The sequence below is a fragment of the Enoplosus armatus genome, chromosome 8, assembly GCF_043641665.1.
Source record: "Enoplosus armatus isolate fEnoArm2 chromosome 8, fEnoArm2.hap1, whole genome shotgun sequence".
NCBI lineage: Eukaryota > Metazoa > Chordata > Actinopteri > Centrarchiformes > Enoplosidae > Enoplosus > Enoplosus armatus.
Window position 1 is genome coordinate 10,797,381 of NC_092187.1, and position 21,479 is coordinate 10,818,859.

Consider the following 21,479-nt stretch of genomic DNA (forward strand, 5'->3'; position numbering starts at 1 on the left):
TGCTGCCAGGAACTGGAATAAGTTATTTTCACATAAAAAAAAAAAGAAGTAAAAAATCAGTAACCATCACAATGTGTAATATAAAGGTGAAGTTATGGCTTATGAGAAACCTTTAAGTATAAGCTTACCCTCCAAGTTAAAATTTGCATTTAATTTTTATAATTTGGATGATTTTATTGATCATTTTGGTATTTATTGGATTTGTTAGTCACCTATTCACCTGGATTGCTGCATGTTTATACTGTTTAAACAAGGGTCCATTAGATAAATAAGTTTTAGACTTTGTATAATCTCTAACATTTTGTATTTCAGTGCAACTTCCTTTTAAAGACACTGAACTAAAAAGAACTTTGGCCAAAAAGGACCAAACAAAATCACTTAGGCATCAATCTGAGGAAAAAAACAGTGACGAGTTGTGAAATAATGTGCATCATCATTTATTTCAGTTCAAAATCCTAGCTTCCAAAACAGGTGTGGTTAAAGGAAATCATCTCCTGTACAGTTAAGGTCAGCAAGGTCAAGTTAGGTACAGTGCCATTTGAAAGAGACCATCTTGAGGTGAGATGTCAGTGGTTCTGAAGAGCAGACTTTTAAAAGGTATGCTCCTACTATGGTGTTTCTGGTGGTCATGCTACATTCTCTCATGTTCCTTCCACTTCGCCTAAAAGAGGGTTATTTGTCCATGAGGCGCTTAGGAGGTTCTGGACTTGAGGCCATGCACACACAAGAAGTAAATTCAGTCTATCGAAGTCAGCAGCGAAAATGTGACTAAAGAGGAACAACTGAACATACTGTATTTTGGTAAATCACTGCTCATCTTCCTACTGTACTCAAAAGGAAGCTGACATTTAGGATTAGTTTACGTTAAGCTACATCCTTAATGGATATTCCCAGTTCTGAACTTCGTCTACAAGCACAAACTGTGCATCTGTTAGCTCTGGGACACCAGCATACATTATGTGGACTCAAGTTCATCATTGTCACAGTCTTGATAATGAAAACTCAGGGCTAGTAATTTTATCAGAACCCACCCACACTTTCCCAAATGTATTGCCCTTCCCTCTCCCTCTCCCTCAAATCAGAAGTCTTTAATGAAGCCGACATACAGAGTATTACAAAAACAAAATGAGAACCGGAAAGGAAAATGATCAATGAAGTGACTGTATGCACCTCGCTGGTAAACCTGTTGGTGGTGGAAACGTTTTCTTGCAGCATAATAATGCAGTAACTAACTCTTGTTAAATATATGTATATATTTTGATATATATATACACAAACTCATGAGAAAAAAACGTAAAAGTCTTAACTTTATTATATTTTGTTTTTAGAACCATGATAATGGTTTGAGACAAAAAGGGTAAATGCAAATAAAAATCAAATCAGGTCTCCTTTTTTCCCCCCCATTCCAAAATGTTTTTTGTTGTCATTGGTGGTCATTCGGGCGACTTGGACAGATCCCTTAATGATGGTTAGCAGACGTTGGTGACATGTGGTCCTTAGACAGGCCGTCCGCCCTGTTTCTCTCTCATCCAGGCATGGATCCTCTCCTTCAGTTCAGGAACTGTAGAATTAACAACAGATTGTGAGGAGCATGTAAGAAACTGACATCCACAATCTCACAGGCAGTAATTTAATTAGACATTTAGGTGTTAAGAAATCACCTGCCTAGAATTTAAAACTAGATAACTGCTTTGTTGTTCCTAGCAAGAAATAGACTTTCACACTTGCTCTTGCCTACCTTGAGTAGAACCGCTTTACATGTAATTACAGGTGAAAAGGCATCATGGTGGGGTTACCTGACTCCAGCATGCTCTCTGTGAGTGGCTGCCTGTTGAAGGGATCAGTGGGGGAGTTGAGCAGGTGGCGCAGGATGATGGATCGGTCCATGATGTTCCCCGAGGGCAGAATCACGGGGTCAGTCATCAGTGTGTCCATCAGAGGGTCTGTTATAAATAAGGCAATTGTACATTTTACAGAGGATTAAGAGCCAAACAGTCTCAAAACAATAACCAACAAGCTTCAACTGACAATCCTGATTTTATACTTCTACACTGCACAGAAAGTGAATCAGAGTGAAAGTTATTGTCACCATATCCGATTTTCCTTCTTCTTTTTTATTTTTAAGAAGCAAAACAAACATCACATCCTGCTGCAGGCTGCTCCATGTGTTTGGAGAAGGGTTAGTATTCAAATGCTGTGCATACATCTGAACAGAGGTATGCTACTAGCTAATCTACCCTTTTGCAATTGTGTTTGAATTAAGAATTAATACATAAAAAAATAATAAAACAAACTAAAATAACTTTTTTGTGAGAAGAATAAAACACAACTGCATCCAATATTATCACACGTCTTCATCAAATCTGTGCAACATATCTAACCCAGACAGCTGATAATCTAATGTGTTTCATATGACAGGAATATTGGTGCACCTATCAAAACACCAGTAAAGATTACAACCAATAAATACTCAATAAGAGCTTTCGACAAAGTGTGCCCTATACTGAAATGTCACAAGGCTGTTACAGTCGGACTTGCGCGTAACAAAAATAAAACCTGCTGTGGGAGATTTCAACCATAGAAAGCTGATACTCAAGCCGCCTGTACGGCACACTCCCATCGACTGTGGTGGGTTGGCTGGCATATCTGGTAATCAAAGGAGGTATGTGGGCCACACTCTTTCTAGATTATATTAAGTCTGTGGTTACAGGATAGTCTTGCTCTAAGCTGTCTATATGACCTCTACGAGCTGCAAAATCCCCTGCAAATGTCTGGAATTCGACAGCAACAGAGGCTGCTGAAGATCCTGTCTGTCTGCACCGGCTGACTTCAGGTCACACCAGATTTCTAACCAAATGACTTTTTCTGCTTTGGGCCAAGGATTCAGTGAGATGTGGGTAAGCTAACCACAAAAACAATAAATTACAAATATAATTTAAAAGACCTTGGTTAATTTTCAGTATAACAAAAAGACAGATAGACCCTTTTACCTTCTTTATATGGATATTCTTTACAACTATGGGAAATGACAGTGGACCTCAACGGTACATTTCTTATTGTTATTTTCTTATTGGGATCCCCAATAATTAGGATTTGGAGATTTGAACTCATTTTCTAAATAGGCTTGGGCCTCTGTAAAATTGGTGACTATACAGAAATATAAGTGTGTGTACTAAACTTTCTAATAACATGGTATTGTTAGTAAAACACATAGAAGAGAGTGAGTAGAGAGTCTGTGGGAGAGATGATGCAGCACTTCTAGAGCCAAGTTACTGCTCCTGGACATACAGATTTAAACATTGCATGTATGCTGCTTAAACACACTGTGGACACACACACACACACACACACACACACACACACACACACACACACACACACACACACACACACACACACACACACACACACACACACACCTTTGAACTCGTCAGGTGCGTCACTGTAGTCCATTTCAGACTGGGAGTTCTTGGCGACTATTTCCTCCACCTTCTCCAATAGCAGCTTGAATTTTTCGATGGCGATGGAGGACTTAATACCAGCCTTTCTCATCTTTGAGATCACCTCCTCAAAGAGCTCACGGCTGTACGACCGCTGCACAAAAAGTTGGAAAATTCATCAGGGAACTGCAGGAGAGGATAGTCTATGAGGTGATGTGTGACACCATATGCAACAAGCAGCAGCTGGGTTCCCTGACGTATAACTTCTGATGCACACTCCCAACATTACAATGTGAAGAACAATACTCGCAAAGTAGAAGATTAACTGGCAGGTCACTGGAACTTTGTCATCAAAATTACTCTCCATAAAAACATCACACATTGTTCAACTGCCTACAGTTAATACTTAGATGTTGCTTCACCCTTAGAAGTGATTGAAACAAAAATGTATAATCAAGTAGATGCCTGTGGTGCTTAAGCCCAATGACATTTATAGAGAATGGAAAAACAGTATTTCTTTGTTGTGTTAAGTTAATTAGAACAAGGACTAACAAGTCATTCAAGTAAGTGTTGTTACAGTGAATGCTTGAAACATTTCACCTCACACATTAACATGAACTAAGCTACAGTATTTGGTCCCTGAGCGCTTTCTGCATTACACTGGGGAGAAGTGACCTCTGACTCGTAGCTGTGATGGGTTGGGTAAAACCTGGGTGAAACGCTGTATTACATTCACCAAATACAATAGAGACTTCATGCTGATGTCTTAAAGGCAATACGACTGACTATGATGATCTGCCACAATTACCTGCAGCCTTTTCTCATGATCATTATAACAAACTCCCGCTTGTGTTTTGTTTCCCCCCTTTAGCACCAACCTGGTCATCTGCTATTGCTTTAGCAAAGCGGGCACAGTCTAGCTGCAGGTAGATGTCAGTCAGCTGGTCTAAGAGCTTCTTGGGTTCAAAGCCATACTTCTCGGGGTTCTCCACCTTCAGGTCCCGACACTTGGGCCCACAGAGCTGCTGGAGGTTAAAGTTCAGCATGGCAGCTAAACGAGGCCCCAGCTCCTGTATGAAAAAGAGGGCGCCGTTTAGAATAGTTTGTTGGGTTCAGACTGCCCAATTTAGGCAGATAACGTCGCCTTTACAGTCATTGTTATTGTATAAATGGAGAATACATTTCCACTCATATGTTGGCGGCAGCGACACTCACAGGCCTGAGGAAAGGCTTCTGGACCTGCTTGGTGAGGATGTGGAACATTTCGACCGTCTCTGTGGCGAGGGCCAGATAGGAGCGAGACACCCGCTCATCCTGAGTCAGCTGGGACTGCCGGCTCTGCTGCTGCTCCTGAGAGTTTGCAGGTAAAACACAAACAATACTATTTTTATCTATTCTGCAACAGTTGCCTTCTGGCAAGTTTCACAGCTCAGCACAAATATGAGTGAGGTGATAATATGCCTCAGCTCACAGCAATAACCACTTTGTTATCAATTTGTCTTTGCTGCTTAAATTTTCATCTCTTCCTTTTGAAGATTTAGCACTGCGTTCACTGCTTTCTATTACTTCAATTCTGTGTTTTATCGCTGAAATAAATGAAGCTTAATCATCACTGTTTGAAAGCATGTAAATACCTGGTAAAAAAATAAAAGGCTATAAGGCTGAGCACTGACCCTAGGCAGCTGCTCCCACTGCTCCTTATTCTTCATCTCTTCTTGAACTTCGTGGATACGCTTCAGGGACTCAAGGCTCTCGTCTAACAAGAAGGTGGTGTCATTAATCAGCATGTTGATGTAGCGCACAAACTGCTTGCCAGAGCTAGAGGGGAGGAAGCATGAAAGAAGACGGAAGAGTGGATCAGGTTGGAATTGATCCAAGTCAGATGGCCACTGACTCTAACCTTAATTGTGCCATTTGTTTTTTACATGCCCAAAAAAGCAAACTCACTTGAACTCCTCCATGAAGGTTCCATGGTGGGCAAGGTTCTGCCAGAGACTCTTGAAGATAGTGCTGATATGGTACCGTATAGTGAACTTATCGTAGAACTCGCTGGTGGCGCCGGTATGCTCAACATCTGACCAGGCGAGACAGTTTTTTAGTCAAAAAGAAAAGAAAATGACCAAGACCTTACAGAAAAAAAAACAGCTACATAATGTCAAGAAACAAGTTTATTAATTTTTACATCCATTAACTACAACAGCAGCTTAGAATTACAGTATACATTGAACTCACCAGTGTAGAACTTCATGAGGGCGGGGACCAGCTGTTTGACGGACAACGGGTGGTTCTCCATCATTTCAGAGAATCGCTGAGTACGAGGTTGTACAGCAGGGTTGGTGACAAACAGCACCTCCACCAACTTGGCAATAAGGTAGGGGTTCCTGATGTAGTTCTGGCTGCAGATGAACACCACCAAGAAGGTGACAATGTCCTGAACACACGGCTCGTATAAAACCTGGGGAGAATACCTGGAAGAAGGGATGAAACAAGTAGGACAATGAGGTAAAAAATATATACAATAACAATGTATATGTATGTATGTGTTGCACTGAATTCCGATTATTCCGATCCACAAGATATTCATTGTTAAGACAATGGTTGACCAATGAAACAAGTGTGCAAGACTAAACTATAAACTTACTGCACAACAAAAAGCAGAAACTCGGCCACATCTTCAATGTAGAACTCAGGCAGAGCAGCAAAGCTTTTGGGAATCTCTGGGTTCAGTGGCAGGGTGATGCTGCGTAAGGAATGAAAAAACAAACATGGTACTTATATCTTGATTTATGATATACTCTTAAGTGAAACACAGCATGAAAGATACCAAAGACAAAAAAAAAAACCACAGCTATTCCTTCACATCAATATCACAACAAACAGTAACATGGTCTGTCAGTGGCAGGGCGACTCACTTGGGGTAAGCAGGATCCACCATGCGAAGAATGAGCTGAATGACTGTGCTATAGAACTGCAGACATCTGCGGAGCAGGTTCTCATCCAGAAGGCCCACATCAGCACAAGCTTTGGCTCGCACCAGTTTCTGTCAGGACAAAGTCACACACGATAAGGATCACATCTCTGCAAATATGCTCTGTCTTAGAATCCTGCATGTTTCAGCATTTAAGGATAGTCCAGTAAACTGAGAGATGAGTATTTGCAGGCCTGTGCCTTTAAATCAGTCTTGAAGGTTTAATCAATCAAGTGGGTGCATCTACAAGGATGTTAGATTGACCTTGAGCTGGGTTTTGCATCGCTTGAGCATCTCTCTATGTCGACTAGCCAAGGGGGAATCCTTCCATTGGCTTTCACTGTTCTTCAGCTCCTCTACAGTCCTAACATGGGAAAAAACATAATTAAAGCACATAGACTGAGCATGCTATGAATACCTGTGTGTGTGTGTGTGTGTGTGTGTGTGTACCTGTTCAGTTCCCGGATGGCTCGCAACCTGCGGATGTAGCGCCTACAGCCAGGCAGGATGGACAAATGGTGGGTGTGCAGCGTCAAGAAGAAACACTCAGTTGGGAACTTGGGTTCTGAGAACTTGGTGGGGTCTTCATCTGTCCATGTGCACAAATTAAATTAATTATTTCCAATATAACAGCACATACCACCATCAGTCAGAACTAGTCTGCCAGTATCTTTACAGTTCAATATCTGCTTTTCTGCCTAAAAACAATTTTGTTAGCGTATCATGTCACATTAGGTCATATGTACAATGAATGAATATGAATTATTTTAAATCTTAACGTATGACATTATTTGTATACAGTACAGCATGTATAACTGCTATTATTTTGTAAATGCCTAAAAATAAAGCAGAGGCAAGGATGATTCATCCGAGATGAATTCTGAAAAAAAAAAAGAAATCAAAGATCTGGCATGATGATGAATAATTTTGAAAATGGATAAGTATGCAAAATGGCTCCTCTATGTGCAATTAACAGATTTCTCAAAATGGCAGCAGTCTATGAACGATGTAGTCGACTTGCATTTATTCAAATGAACATAAAATACTGATGACTCATTTCAAACTACAAGTCATTTTTGTAAAAACAAAAACAGTCCTCACAATCATGAATCTGTACTTTTATTTATGTCAACTTACGCAGCTCAGTCAGCCAGCTCTTTAGCTCCTCCATGGTGGCTTTCAGACGCGTCTCCTCTAAGCTGACAACAAGGCGACAGCGCGGATGGAAAATGTAGTAGGGGTCCACCGTCTCCAGCTTGATCTTCATGCTCAGCTGTTGCAGCACCCACAAGAAGTTCAGCATGAAGCCGTCTGCCGACACCAGCTTGTCATCAGTCTAGGACAAAATAGGGTGAATTCAGAACAATTTCAAATTAATGTTCAAAAGCTGTCCCTACAACCTGAATATGAGAACAAATCAGCAAAAAAAAAAAGTACTGTAAACGGCTAAATGTATTACTACTTATTCTTTTGGTAACTCAAAATTACATTTATTTTGTGGAATGAATGATTTTTGCAACTTACCTGCATCTGGGCTTTCTTCACATTGTAGTTGACTAGAGCTGCCATGTAATTAAGAGCTGACTCGCGCGTTTCTCCATTTAGTAGGATGTTATGGAGAACTTTAAACTGGTCACCCTGAAAAAGATGACAAATCATTTATTTTCTATATATAAAGGGCAGCTACTGAATAAATAAAAACATTATGAAGCGGAGACTCACCCTTGCTGACTCCAGGTAGTGTTGCAATGATTGGCTGACAACTCGCGTGTTCTCCATGGTGATGGCTGGGCCAGAGAAATACTTGTCTCCTACTTTGGTCTGAAGAAAAAGAAAAGCGTTTAACTCATTAAAGATTGTTTGTGCATTACACAACATGCCGTTGCAGTATTATTGCATTAGGTCTGCTCTCCAGTCTCAGACACTTTTATAATTTATAATGTATAAAAATACATTGCAAATTACCTACAAGCTGCTGCTACTGAGTTATGTTAATTATTTAACTGATTAGACAACTCACATCATCCTCAGCAAACACAGAGAGGCTGAAGAAGGATCCCAGGTAGGACAATCTCTGGATCTCTCTGCCACAACCAGGGCTCAGAGGTTTGGGACACCATAGAGGCAGCGACGTTACCTGCAAAGAAGAGCCATGACAGACACATATTACACAGAGGTACACAGGTGTTTTGTGTGGTCAAGCCACAAACATTTAACAAATTCTATTTTCTAGTGGCGCTAGTAAACATCCCATCACCCAAAGCTAGTATGGGTCTGTCAACAAACATGGAAGACAATGAACTGAACAATGTACTCCTACTTGCTCACTTATTTAAGTCACTAAGAAAAGCTAAAGGCCTACATGTGACTTAAAAAAACGCAGTAGTCAGTTAAGAAGCAACTAAGTAAGCTTAATATAAACTCAAAGAACTCTGATTTGATGAGAGATTGTTGTGTCGCTAAATATAGGCCCAGTCCTTTCCATACACAGGGGAATTTTGTCTTGCCCTTCTTCTGTGAAGCAGGAAGAGGACTTGGTGTCATGAATAAAATAAACAGAGCACATTGTTCTGTGCTGACGTCAACTGACCAGGCTGGTGTGATGACGGTATAAACAAAGACAATAGCCAGAATTGTAAATAAAATCCCTGATCATCTCAGGGAAATAAATGGCCTAAATAATCTGAGCCGTGAATAACATAATGATGAACACTTTGGCCATCCAACTGTATACTCACCAAACTGCACACTGGGTGAGTCTTTCCGTACTTGATTTCACAAAGCTCAGCTAATGCCTGTAAAAAACAAACCACAAATGAAACAGTGCTTCAATTGAGATTTTCCTCAAACTGCTTGGTTAACAGATAAATTAGGTAACATGGTATGACCACAAAACTACTATAAAACTAGCAACTGCAAGTGTGAGGCTAGTTATTATCATTCAAGAGATTATTTACTCGTTACATTTGTAAGAAGCAAATTACAACATTCTCTAACAAGCAGCCTCCAACAAAATGTAACACTCCAATGACAAAATTCTTGAAAATGAACTACTTGAATACACCAAATTCACAGAAATCATGTTATAGTACTTTATTATTGTTTATGCTAGTATGAATGGTGAGTAACAGACTCACTTGACTCAGGATGTCTGGATAAGAATGACAAAGTAGCATGAAAATCATCATCAGATCTACTCAAGAGGAGAAGCAGCACAATGGGAACACTATTATACTGCATATTTAAGCACACATATGGTACTGTACATCTGGAGCTGTCTGTCTACTGAGTATGTTGACAGGATGTCTGACAGGCTGCCAGGACCTCATTAAGCCTCGCTGTACTGCATATCCCCTGTAATTGTAAATACACAAGTCTCATCTCCTGCCAGGCCAGGAACACCTCTCCTTACCATGAGGGGGAATTTAAAGTTGTCGCTGTCAAAGGAACATTCTTTCACCGCAAGAGCCAGTCCATGGAGGATGGGAATGAAGATCTGAGAAACAAGATGTCATGTATCAGTGCCTTGTCAGAGCCTCTTGTCAGAGATTCCAGCTCACGGCAAAATCTCAAGCGGTGGATGTTTGCGAGTTTGCCTGAATTATTGCAATTTCATCACTGTGAAGGTGCTTTAGAGTGACCTCCCTAAACATCACTCCATTTACATTCATGTACATAGACACAGTGAATCTCTCCCTCATAGCTTATTACCTGTACAGATTTATTCTTTCAAATCAAAATAAAAGTGAGTACAGTGTAGTTCCACCAGCCCATTGCTGTGAATACGAGTGTGTTTGGGGTGTCTTCCTGTCCACTGTATGCTGGGATAGGTTTTAGCCTGAGTGACCCTGAATAAGCATAAACGTGTATCGAAAATGTGCTTCCCACCTGTCTGAACACTTCTTCCTCCTGGTGGGTAATGCGCACCAGTTCCTGAATAAAGCCATATGGAAGGTTCCGACACAGCATATAAGGTACCAGCAGAGACTGCTGGAGAGGGCTCCTACACGTAGAAAACAGAGAAGCATTGTGCCCAAATCAAATAAATAAATAATGTGTCTGGACTCGGGGTGAAAAAGTAGTTGCTATGGAGACTCAGACGTAAACGAGAAGGAACACAATGTACACAAATATAATGACAGTTAATACAATAACCCAAAGATCATCAGTGTGTGGCAGGCTCTCTTACCGAGGCTGGGTCAGGGTGCCTTGCAGGACCAGGGCAACATTGGAAATACACTGAGAGCGAATGTTGCTTAGAAGCTGGCTGACATTTGGTTGGCTACACATCTGAGAGAGAGAGAGACAGACAGGATAGGAGAAGCGGGTTGAGGTGTGATAGAAATGTACGCTGCTAATTTCACAGAAACTCTCTCCAGACTCTGTCGAATCACAGTGTTCTTTGACGAGCAAAACCTTCGTTTATTTCCAGACCATCTGGCCTGCAGCTAGTCTCTGAAGTACAGACTGTTCTTCTGTCCTCATGACATTTTGTAACCAATTTAGACATAGTGAATAAGATGAAAAGAACATTCCAGTTGTTACTACAATTACAATCTTAAAGCTTCATTTAAATGGGTTTTACTTCTTTAGTAAAAAGGAAAAGAAAAGAACACTTTGTGGAAGTAATACTTTGTGTAAACCGTCTACAAACAACCAGTTACCTTGGGAGCTTTCCTCTCCTCCATGCCAACACTGTCAAAACGCTCAATGAGGTAGTTCAGCATCTCTGTCTCTTTGCATGCTTCAATGGTGAAGCGGTCGCTGGCTGAATCGCAGGACATCCCCCCTCCACATGCACTAAGACTACAAACAAAAAGGTAAACACAAAAACAAGGACAGAGGGGGGGGCTCATTAAATAACATAAAACATCAGAGCACAGACAGATATACTGTTAGCATCAAATATTTTTATGTATGGTTAACAAACTCAAACCCACTGTCAAGGGTCCTGAAAGAAACAAACTATAAGGCATTAGTGATGGCATTGCAGTAATTGTCTCAGTACTGGGCTCTTGAAAAAAAAAGAAAAGAAAAAAGAAAACCAGGTATTAAAAATTCAAGAGCTGTTTGCAGCAAGTCTTTGAAGCTGATATTAGGATTCAGCTTGCCACATTTAACTGACAAAATATGGTGGCAAGAGTTTAAATTGCTGTTAGTGGTCAGCTGTAACCGCAAAACCTGTATGTGAGCTGGTTCAAAGCACGACAAACCTTAGGAGGTAATAACATTAACTTTGTTATTTGTCCATGCAGGAATATCACCTCTGCCCTGGGTTACAATTGTCCTTGAAGCTAAAGATGAAACCAACACAACAGGTAATGTTGTTAAATAACCTTATTCATGCCAGTTTTTCCTGAATAAATATGAGATGCCAGTTGATCTTAACTTTGAATTAGAGCATCTAGTGAAGCAAATGCTCATAGAGCAGAGAGTCACACTCCCCTTTCTCACATAACGATACAGCCCATGCATCAAATTAACAACAGTTCAAGACTACCATAGGTATAACAGTCTCATGCTGTACTAAAGGGGTTAAATTGTATTGAAAAGTTTTAAGTTTTCATGCTCCTTCAGGGTTGAGAATCATTCCTCTGGGATGTGCAAGATTATCTTGTACATAAAAATATATTGCATATACTCGTATTCGTTAATAAATAGGGAAACAGGCCAGGAAAAAACATAGGATTTTGAAGGTTGAGAGTTACAGAAATGCAGGTATTTTCAGACCTAAACCACAATGAAAGTGAATGTTTTGTGAGTGTCTACAGCTCTGTAGAATCCGTATTTTACATACCACCCCATTATACATTAAAAGTTATAGTTATGGGACGTTATGTTTAAACCTCTGATCACCAGAACAGTTACAGCATTCTTAAAGATGGCTAAGCCTACATCTGTTTATTTTTCACCACTCTACCCTGGTGTGTTTGTGCGCAGTTAGTGATAAGCCTCCTGGGCCCACTGGAACATGCAGTGGACACATAACTGAGCAAGCACACACAAACACACACACCGTGCAGCGGTGTACCTGGACCCAAACTGAACCCGTGCAAAATCCTCCTCCTCCTCAGACTCTTCATCACTGCTGTCCTGAGACATGTCAGAGAGGGCATAGAACAGGAACGACAAGGGGCTAACATGACGAGGGAAAGAGTGGAAGAAAAGAGGATGTTGTGCGAGCATGAACAGACAGAAGGGAAGTGAAAAAACATGAAGAAAAATGTGGAATGGTAAGAAGTCACAAGAAAAGAGGACAAGGAAGAGGGGGGCACTAAGGAAAGGATGCTGGAGGGTTGCACGCTTGCTTGAAGACTACTTGTACTGTTTTTTTAAATATTCATTAATACCATTTTGTCTGTGGCTTTTAAACACTGTCAGAAATTTTTTTTCAACTGATAACTGAACTGAGTGTCACGCTCACTCATGCAACTCGTCTTGAGCAAGCAAATGCAAAGAGGCATAAGCCACAGATTATTTGCTTGAGAATTTTATAGCAATGTACGGCCTATAAAACACATCTGTTAAGCTATATCTAATAGTTAGTTATTTGCTACGGAAGTGCATTGCTGCCACGCCAGAAAAAGAAAAACGGATCAGCACCTCATTATAACCTGAATGTTTATTGTTATAACAAGAAAAGTTTCTTGATATAACGTCACAAGTTTGTATGTCATAATAACATGAAAAACATCTTGTTATAACAATAAATTCACGCTGATAATGATACTGATCTGTTTTTCTTTTTCTGGCATGACAGCAATACATTTGCTTACACATAGAAGCACACATAGAATTTGCAAAGGGGGTTAGATCTTTTAAAATGATGTTAGCAACAAACAGCCTCAATGTTGCAAATTAAAAAACTAGACTGCCTGTTAATTGTCTGAACAACCCATATATTAGCGTTGAAAATACAGAGTTTGAAAAATTGATTATATATAAATATATTTTAATATATCTATCTTAATCACCGTTTGGGCATTTAACACAAATAACATACTGTATATTTTGTACAACTTCTGCTGGAAGTCCATATTGCTCTCAACTTTTTTAAAACATAAAAATGCTAAAATATCAGGTTGTCCATTAACTATTAGACTAGCAGTCTAAATCTTACCCAGTTGAGATCGTTACAAGCTTGTGTGAATGAGAAGTGACTGCATGAAAACTAATATAAGAAGCGATGTATACCACAAAAGGCTTCTGACCAAATATTTAGCTGCAAGACTCTTGGTTCATACCAAACCTCAAATTTGGTGGTTCACAAAAAGTTACGGTTTTAGTACATCTGCTCGCGTATGCACCACACACTGACATGCAAATGGCAGATGATACCTAGACGGTGGCATCCTGGCAGCAAAGGCAGCCTGGCGGGTATTCGATCTGGGAGAAGGGGGCACCACGCGAGTGGGTGTGGAGGAGGGTTGGTTGCGAACCCTAGGCGAGCTCAAGGAGAGGGACTGGGGGCTGGGTGGTGGCACGGGAACAGGGGTGTTGGGAGGAACAGAGGGCCCTGCAGGGCTAGGAGAGGGTCCAAAGAAACTAAATCCTCTGTGACCCGGGCTAGATGGGGAAGGAGCCCCCCAGGGAGAGGTGACAGAGTAAGGCCGATAGCGCTGGGAGATGGGCATGGGGGCAGATGGAGGGTTGAGAGTGTGTCTCGGAGTAGCAGTAGCGGGTGGGCTAGGGGGAACAATGAATTGTGGGGTAGAGGGTGTAGAAGGTAAAGAGGGTGTAGTAGAGGTGGGGAGAGATGGGGAGGTCCTCTTGGCTGCATCCAAAGCCATCGAGTGAGGACTACCACACCCATACAGACTGTGGACAACATTGAAACGATGATTGGCAAAACTCATCTAGCAACAATGTCTTGAAAAATTAAAATGATCAAAGCAAAATCAGAAAAACTAGAAGAAAAAAACAAAAAAAAAAACATGGCAGCTTCCAATCACGATACCAACTAAATACAGATAAAGCACACTTTTGAGGTGGACTGTAGGTGACCAATCCAGAGCCTTGACATGTCTCTGGGAGTCACACAGAGCTCATAATACTGAGTCAAGGTACTTGCCTGGACAGAGAGCTGGCTCCAAAGGACCCTGCACTGGGGCCCATGGGGCTGCCACCTTGGCTGGAGGGCTGCACCAGCGTTAGGCGGTGGTCGGGGGATTTGGCTGCTGCAATTGGCTGAGAGGTGGCGGTCAAGCTGGCAAAGGGGTTGTGGACACGTGACTGGGTGGACATCATTAAGACTTCCATCAGGATCTGGCCGATCAGGTCTTTGAAGTCAGAGTATACTACAGGAGAAAGATCATCAAATGTGGGAATCTGTCAGTTGTAAACAAAACTTTGCCTTTCACAGAGTGCAGGGTCATTCAGCTTGTTAGGGTGACGGAGATAAAGACCCTATTGGGTGACGTACCATCCTTAGGGTTCTGGTGGAACTCTGTAGCCAGTGAAGGGAGAAAGATGACATCTCTATCCTGCTCCTTCCACGATACGCGGAGGATCTTACAAATGAGCTGCAGAGCCTGTTCTTCTGAGACGTCTGAGTTTGCAGATGTTTCCTGAGGTGCAGAAGTAGAGACAACAGTGAGGGTTTGATCACAATCTAGCATTACTGAGATAACTCATTATCTCATGATCACTCTGGTCTATCAAGAGACAGGTATGTGTCAATGAAAATGAAACCAAGAACATCTATAGAAAGTCCCCTATCACTTTTCTGTTAACACACAAAAACTCCCTTAATGTTTATTCCTTTAAAGACTTGCTTGATGAGATGGACATGATCCAAGTCAAGTAGATCAAGTAATTAAGGTTAAAAGACTCTCTTTTGAGTAATGTTCACTGCAGCTGTTTACCTTTTCAGTTAAGTTCCTCTTCTCCCTGCGATCGCTGTCCTCCACCTCCATGTTCTCTATCCCTGAGTCCACATCCACCTGGGACATGCTGGAAAAAGAGGTGCAGTGCTTAGCAAGTTTCTTCATCCCTAAGCAGACCGCGTCAACACTCAAACCTCGATGCAGTGTCGCATTTGTCTCATCTCTTTCACAACAAACTTCACAACCAGATATTGTAAGAACAAAACATGTGGTCATGCTATGAAACACTTTGTCAATGTTTGCTACAAACAATCAAAGAAATACCACTTTCTGAAGAAATATTAAAAGGAACAAGTCACTCTTGAATATTGTTACACCTTTATATAGAAACAACCTGTGATATTCATTGCATTTCCAAGTGTTCCAATATACTTTTTGGGGGTGAAAACATAAAAACTTCACCATTGGAATCTATTGTAACTGATATAATTCAAGCTGACCACAGCCTCTGTTCTCCGTGATGGAGAAAACGACATATTTTTTACAGTCACCTTTCAAACCCACAGGAGAGGAAGCCTTTGAACTGGGCTGTACAATATGCCATTAGAAAAACGCTTACCTCTTTTCACAGGAGGCAGTGTCAATGTCCATGCTCTGCGATCGGGACAAACTCTGGGACTGAGTCTCAAGGCTGTTGGAGGGGGAGCTGGAGAGGGAGCTCACACCCTCGCTGCTCTGACTACCATATGCCACCCCTGCAAAAGCAAAAACACCACCACTGAGCACCTTTGAAGCACAAAAGAAAATCTTAATGTGACACGTATATATCATAATTTAAGTCTTAAATAGGTATTTTTCTTATTGGTTCTGGAATAGGTGTTGTATCGTGGCCCTGGCTCCAAGTTAGATCGCAAGTGTCAGGTTTCAAGTTTGTTTGCTTGCTTGCTTGCTTTTCTACACTGTACACAAATCTCTGCGATTGAACTCCCCACACTTTGGAGAGACCTACCAGAGGAGATAAGGTTTACAAAGACCGTCTAGGCCTCCTCTAACATTTATCTATAATAGCTCATTTATATTTTCGTGTCTTTTCTTGTATCTATTTTATATTCATCATGCTATGATATTCTGATTTAGTTTTTGTACAAGACGGTATCGCTATTTTAATAAAACTTGTGAATGAACTCACACTCACCACTAGGAACACTACATAGACAAACCATGATTAAGCTGCCATTTAAATTTTTAAATTTTATGTCAACTGTTTAGCAAAGGCTCAAGATCAACACGGTGTTCCATACATTTATAAACCCTGAATAACACCCAGGATCTTACTGTGGATAATATCACTACCAACAGTTAAGTCAAATAAAACTCTATACACTGGTTAATATGTGGAGAATATTCAAAAGAAATACACCAGCCTTCATTGCATGTTAATGTAACTGCCAAGAAGAAAATCAAAAATTTTGACCAATTATGAGAAGTACCTCCTCCAACTCCTAAAAAGGTAGCATTGGATAGCAACAACACCACATCTATGCATATCAACAAACAATCCCAGGAATCTGTCACTGTATCCATACATGGCTCACTGGTGTATTTTTCTAGAGCAGTGCATAAAAGCATCAATTCTCACTCTGTACAGTGGGCCTACACTTGCACAACAAGCTGCTGCTGTTTGTGTTCATGTCATTCAGAGTGTATGACTGGTTCTTGCTGCTCAAATATCAAGGTCACAAATATAAAAGGTTCCTTTGAGTGTTGTGCTCAAACAACTATGGCTGTTTATCTCCCAAGCATCAAGACAATGTGTCACATGCCCATTTGAGTAGGATGACACGGTTAGAATATAGATAACAAAAGCAATATCAGTAATTATTAACTCCTTAAATAAATCCCAAAACATGTAGATCTTATTCAGTTCTTACCAGAGGTGCCCATAGGGGATGTAGCAGGAGTACCACTGTGGACACTGAGCCCCAAAGATTGAGAGGCAGCTGATGGCAGGGGCTGGGGTGCGGCACCTGAGGGTCCAGGGAGGGGTCCAGGGGGAGTCTCTCTCTGTGGGGATGTCAGGGGTGTGCTGAGAGGGGTGCTGGGCTGTGATGTCTGTCCCCCTGCCAGTCGTACCAGTCGTCTTCTGCGAATCTTGAACGAATATACAAGCAGATTCACATATTCAGTACTACGAATACTCACTGTACAGCTTTATGTAATATGGGCTTGTTATAACAGGACTGTTTAAATGTATATTGACTATCAAATTATCTCCTTTTTATATCTGGATAAGTGATCAGCCTGGATAATATAAATAATGTGAGGTGTTAATTAATTTTCATTATCCATCTTGGATTATTAGTCCCGGACAATATACACACAATTAAGTCAGTGATCGGTTTTGGAGAGACGTGGTCTTAAATTTCAAAGAAAGGCCTTGTGGAATGGATACAATGTAACCTACATTACAAACTAAGTCCGATATGAGCACTAACGGTGACAAATCGTGCAACTCAGCTGAAGACCTTAAGCAAATCAACAGCACTCTTGCGAGTTGATCAAGTAGCTTAATAGGGTTAAAAAGTGACGAAGAAAAATACTTAATAATATGTTGAGTGTCGTTCCAGGGGAACAGCTCAGTGGCCACATAGTCGGCCCACAGTAGATTGCACAATGGTGGCCCGGTGTGTTTTTTTGTGCTGAGTCGTCTAGCAGGCTAATTTTTGTCTGTTAGCAAAACAACGTTAGCAACTGTCAGCTAGCTTACCGCAAGAAGATATCCCAAATCAACTCAGTAAACAAAATGTAATCTGTTATCTTTCAAAATATAACGTGTGGAAAACATCTACCAGATGAAGGCAATCCAATGCATTTATATAAATTTTGTTGTCTTATCTGAAAACTATGTTATCCATGGGCCAGCTTGTGCATAGCCTCTAGCTATACGTTAGCTAGTTAGCATTGTGCCCCGGCTAAATTAAATTAACGTACTGGCAACGGTGACAAAAACATGCGACCCACATCCAACTTCTAGTTCTTTCACTCGGTTGTATTAACTGACTCTCCCAAACAAACATCGTATGGGTCGCGTAGGGCAGCACGCACGTATGTATGCTGGTGTAGAGCTAAATGTGGAATTTTATCGCGGATGCATTACTTCAATTTAGACTATGCTAGCCTCTGAGCTAGCTTTAGTAGCAAGTCGGCTAGTAGCAAGACCATTTGACATGAGGTCCGCAGGACAAGAAGAAATTTGTAAATGTAAGCATACATTGTAACGTTAGCAAAATAGAGCGAAGTTAATTCTCGGCACTCGTTTTGTGCTTTTTTCCATTGTCATCTTACCTCATCTGCGCTCAATTCCATCGCAGCTAAGTTAGCTAGCTAATTCACTTTCAACTGCTTTAATGTGTGCCAGCCAGAGCCAGCTAGCTAGCCTGTATCAGAACTAAATATGCATAGTCTAACTCGTTCAACAAATATGTGTCAGTCTTGATTGTCTTCAAGATAAAAACGAGGACACCAGTATACGGAGGGTAGCAAGATACAGTTCCTCCAAAAAGTCTCTCGTTTGCTAGTTTTCTACCAAGAATGAAACAAAAAGAAAAGTAGCTGGCTATTATACGTCAAAATACAACATCGGCCATTTTGGATCTACACAATGTCACGTGACTTAAAAGACTACTGAATGAGGTGTGAGGCTTCACTGTGCCGCACAGATACATTTAACATTTCACCTGTTGTATATATTTTTGCAACAACTTATTATTCAGTTTCAAGCTTGTGTTTAATTTCTCCCATAGAAAAATAAACAGCACAGCCTGTAGTTATTTATTAAACTCAGTGTGTTTGGTCAGTCAGTGGGGCACAAGGTCACTACAAATAGGACTCTTCATTGGTGCTGGGAGGTTAATGCCAATCAAGGCACTAGTAGCTATAGATGGCAGATTAGCTATAATATGTTATATTATGTCACAGTCCCTGACTCATCATCACCTGTGTGATGAATGATGACACAGGCCAGATCTATGAGTGAGAACCTAATAGCACTAAATCAGAAAAATAAGCTGTTCATTTTATATTCTAAAGACATATCTATCTAAAGAGAGAATGATTTAATAACAAAAATACTGCAGTTCAGATTTCTGTCAAAGCCCATTTTATTATACAAAATTCACATAAAACTGTATTCCAGGTATAGATGTATTTACATTTGAACAAATAGTTCAACCAAACGATGGACAGCACAAGCCAGCGTAAAGAAAATGTGGCATCTCATATTTGACCAATCAGACAATAGAGATTTGAAGGAAACAAAAAGTTTGTGCTAAACAGAGCCTGCATGGACAATTCTCTTTCAGCCAGCTGAAAGGAGCCATTGATGTGTGTTTTTTGATCTGAGGACAAGTGCCACCAAGCTGCAGACCAGTGTAGGCCAGTATCTACCAAAAGTAATGCAGTGATGCCATCTAGTGGTGTAAATCCATACCCTGACAGGAAAGATTTTTTCTCCTGGACTCAGCATTGAAGTCACGTTACAGAGAAAATACCACAAACTTAACTTTGAGTGTGGTTTTATTATTCAGGGTTTAGAGTGGTCGGTCTTTCATCGCAGAGTAACTTTCTCCAGAAACACAACTTTCATTCCTCTTCACTCATTCACTTTCTTCTTGAAAACCTGCTTGCAGACTTCTCCTTCACAGTACAGCTCCTGAGGGGTAACAAGTCACAGAGATATTCATTTAATATGACGCTAAATAAAATATCATTAAAAAGTACAAGAATATAAATGGAGGGGAAAGTTAATCGATTTAGTTTTGGGCATTATGTGGAACAAATATGATTAGATTGTCCATATTTATATTCTTACCAGATGTAGCTTGTCCTCTTCAATCCAGTGAGCCCAACCCCGGTTCTTCTTCTCTCCAGTCTGTTCACACACCAGTTTATTCCCCTGCCATGTCACCAGCGACTGCACAGATGGCAGAGAAGAAGAGAGAGTGGGAATTACAACGCAGAACCGTTTTAGCAGCCAAAATAAATGCTGAAACACATCACATGCATTATGCCTATTACCACACATTTCATCAGCCATTCATCTTCACCTTGACGTGTCTGTTGTCCAGTCCCTTGGTAAACTCATCAAACTCCTGACCCACTCTAAAGGAGATGGTGTAGTTTTTGAAGGTGCTGGCAGTTTTGATGATGTACAGGTCCCCCTGCAGCTCGATCACCTTCTTCAGCTTCAGCTTCAGAGCAATCTTTCGCAAGTTATGGCCGATACCTGGAATGGTAGAAAGTGTTTTACCTGAATGCAGCACAAATCTGGGGGTTCCCCCGCAGGCTACAAACACATTCTCACAATCCTCACACAGTCCCATGCATACCATAAATGCTACAAAAACACAGCCAAATGTTTCTTTTCCCCCAACGTGGCAATGTATTTCACTCCATGTGCGCTGTTCAATGTTGTACAATGTTACATGCAATAGAAATGCAGACATCTCAAGTCATTCCACAGAAATATAACATCTGAGAATATAGTTAGATTAAAACATGCTTTAAAGACTTACCCAGTGCAATCATGAAGCCTTCAAAGTTGACATTGCTGATGATCTCCCACGTACTACAAAGGCTAGCTGGCATTTTGATGACCTTATCGTTTTCTCCTGCGTCTGAGATGTGTGTGTGTGTGAATAAAAAGTGATCAAACTGCTGGGAAGATGCTGAGACAATGCTGTTTTGACACCTGGGGGTGCAGAGGTAGGTGTGCCCTTACCTCATTCGCTGTCACCCGAGGACCATGTGAGGACGAGGGAGGCACTTTCATTGGTGCCAGGGTGTAGATGGGAAGCTAGACGTGTCGGACTGGTCTCACTGCAGTTCACTGACTAATTCTTCTAAAATTGCCTCAGGCGTCACACATTGATTGCACACACATTAATATGATGAAAAACATGTCGACCCCAACATTTGGAGGAAGGCTTTTTCCTGCAAAGGTCAACAAGTCCTATTTTTCAGTTGTGCCTATCTAACTGTGGAATAAACTGGAGTCACACACCTGCCGTTCTTATGAAGATTACCTGTATTAAAACGGCATATCTTTCTTTGCAAGGAGGAAAACATTATTGACATCATTGGCGGTTACGCTAGAATACGTGGTTGGAAGGAAATGACGCATTTCTAGTTTGAAAGAAAATAAAACACATGGAGCTCATCCAAAAATAAAGCTAGTTTTTCTTCTTC

General features: G+C 40.9%; 2 protein-coding genes across 5 annotated transcripts; both read right to left on the bottom strand.

The window, feature by feature from the left end:
* Positions 1 to 421: 421 nt before the first annotated feature.
* ube4b (ubiquitination factor E4B, UFD2 homolog (S. cerevisiae)) lies at positions 422 to 18,753 on the bottom strand. 4 transcript variants are annotated; one of them, XM_070910444.1, is made up of 29 exons: positions 18,579 to 18,753; positions 17,165 to 17,384; positions 15,853 to 15,988; positions 15,273 to 15,360; positions 14,831 to 14,975; positions 14,480 to 14,705; positions 13,747 to 14,226; positions 12,440 to 12,544; positions 11,073 to 11,214; positions 10,598 to 10,698; positions 10,297 to 10,411; positions 9,821 to 9,904; positions 9,147 to 9,203; positions 8,429 to 8,545; positions 8,131 to 8,229; positions 7,933 to 8,046; positions 7,546 to 7,744; positions 6,859 to 6,997; positions 6,673 to 6,772; positions 6,353 to 6,480; positions 6,082 to 6,180; positions 5,673 to 5,908; positions 5,388 to 5,514; positions 5,114 to 5,258; positions 4,656 to 4,790; positions 4,319 to 4,510; positions 3,420 to 3,594; positions 1,797 to 1,943; positions 422 to 1,561 (listed from the first exon to the last, which is right to left on the bottom strand). In XM_070910444.1, the coding sequence occupies exons 1-29, from the start codon at positions 18,597 to 18,599 to the stop codon at positions 1,497 to 1,499; spliced, it is 4,137 nt and encodes a 1,378-aa protein (XP_070766545.1). In that variant the 5' UTR covers positions 18,600 to 18,753; the 3' UTR covers positions 422 to 1,496. The 4 variants fall into 4 exon arrangements, with proteins under 4 accessions (XP_070766545.1, XP_070766543.1, XP_070766546.1 ...); XM_070910442.1 differs by having other exon boundaries at positions 12,440 to 12,611; positions 13,712 to 14,226; XM_070910445.1 differs by lacking the exon at positions 12,440 to 12,544.
* Positions 18,754 to 19,381: 628 nt separating this feature from the next.
* On the bottom strand, positions 19,382 to 20,931 carry rbp7a (retinol binding protein 7a, cellular). The gene is made up of 4 exons (XM_070909930.1): positions 20,807 to 20,931; positions 20,339 to 20,517; positions 20,104 to 20,205; positions 19,382 to 19,944 (listed from the first exon to the last, which is right to left on the bottom strand). The coding sequence occupies exons 1-4, from the start codon at positions 20,877 to 20,879 to the stop codon at positions 19,885 to 19,887; spliced, it is 414 nt and encodes a 137-aa protein (XP_070766031.1). The 5' UTR covers positions 20,880 to 20,931; the 3' UTR covers positions 19,382 to 19,884.
* Positions 20,932 to 21,479: the final 548 nt, after the last annotated feature.

What these genes read in the sequence shown, in the direction of transcription:
- ube4b (XM_070910442.1), bottom strand. Translation starts at nt 18,599, where the DNA reads ATGGAATTGAGCGCAGATGAG. An exon ending in AGAGGAACTTAACTGAAAAG is followed by an intron (nt 14,976 to 15,272) that starts GTAAACAGCTGC and finishes TCTGCACCTCAG; the next exon opens with GAAACATCTGCAAACTCAGA. An exon ending in TGCATGTCAGTGTGTGGTGC is followed by an intron (nt 12,612 to 13,711) that starts ATACGCGAGCAG and finishes ATGTTTTTTCAC; the next exon opens with TTCCCTTCTGTCTGTTCATG.
- rbp7a (XM_070909930.1), bottom strand. Translation starts at nt 20,879, where the DNA reads ATGCCAGCTAGCCTTTGTAGTACGTGGGAGATCATCAGCAATGTCAAC. An exon ending in AGGCTTCATGATTGCACTGG is followed by an intron (nt 20,518 to 20,806) that starts GTAAGTCTTTAA and finishes CTACCATTCCAG; the next exon opens with GTATCGGCCATAACTTGCGA. An exon ending in TGGACAACAGACACGTCAAG is followed by an intron (nt 20,206 to 20,338) that starts GTGAAGATGAAT and finishes CCATCTGTGCAG; the next exon opens with TCGCTGGTGACATGGCAGGG.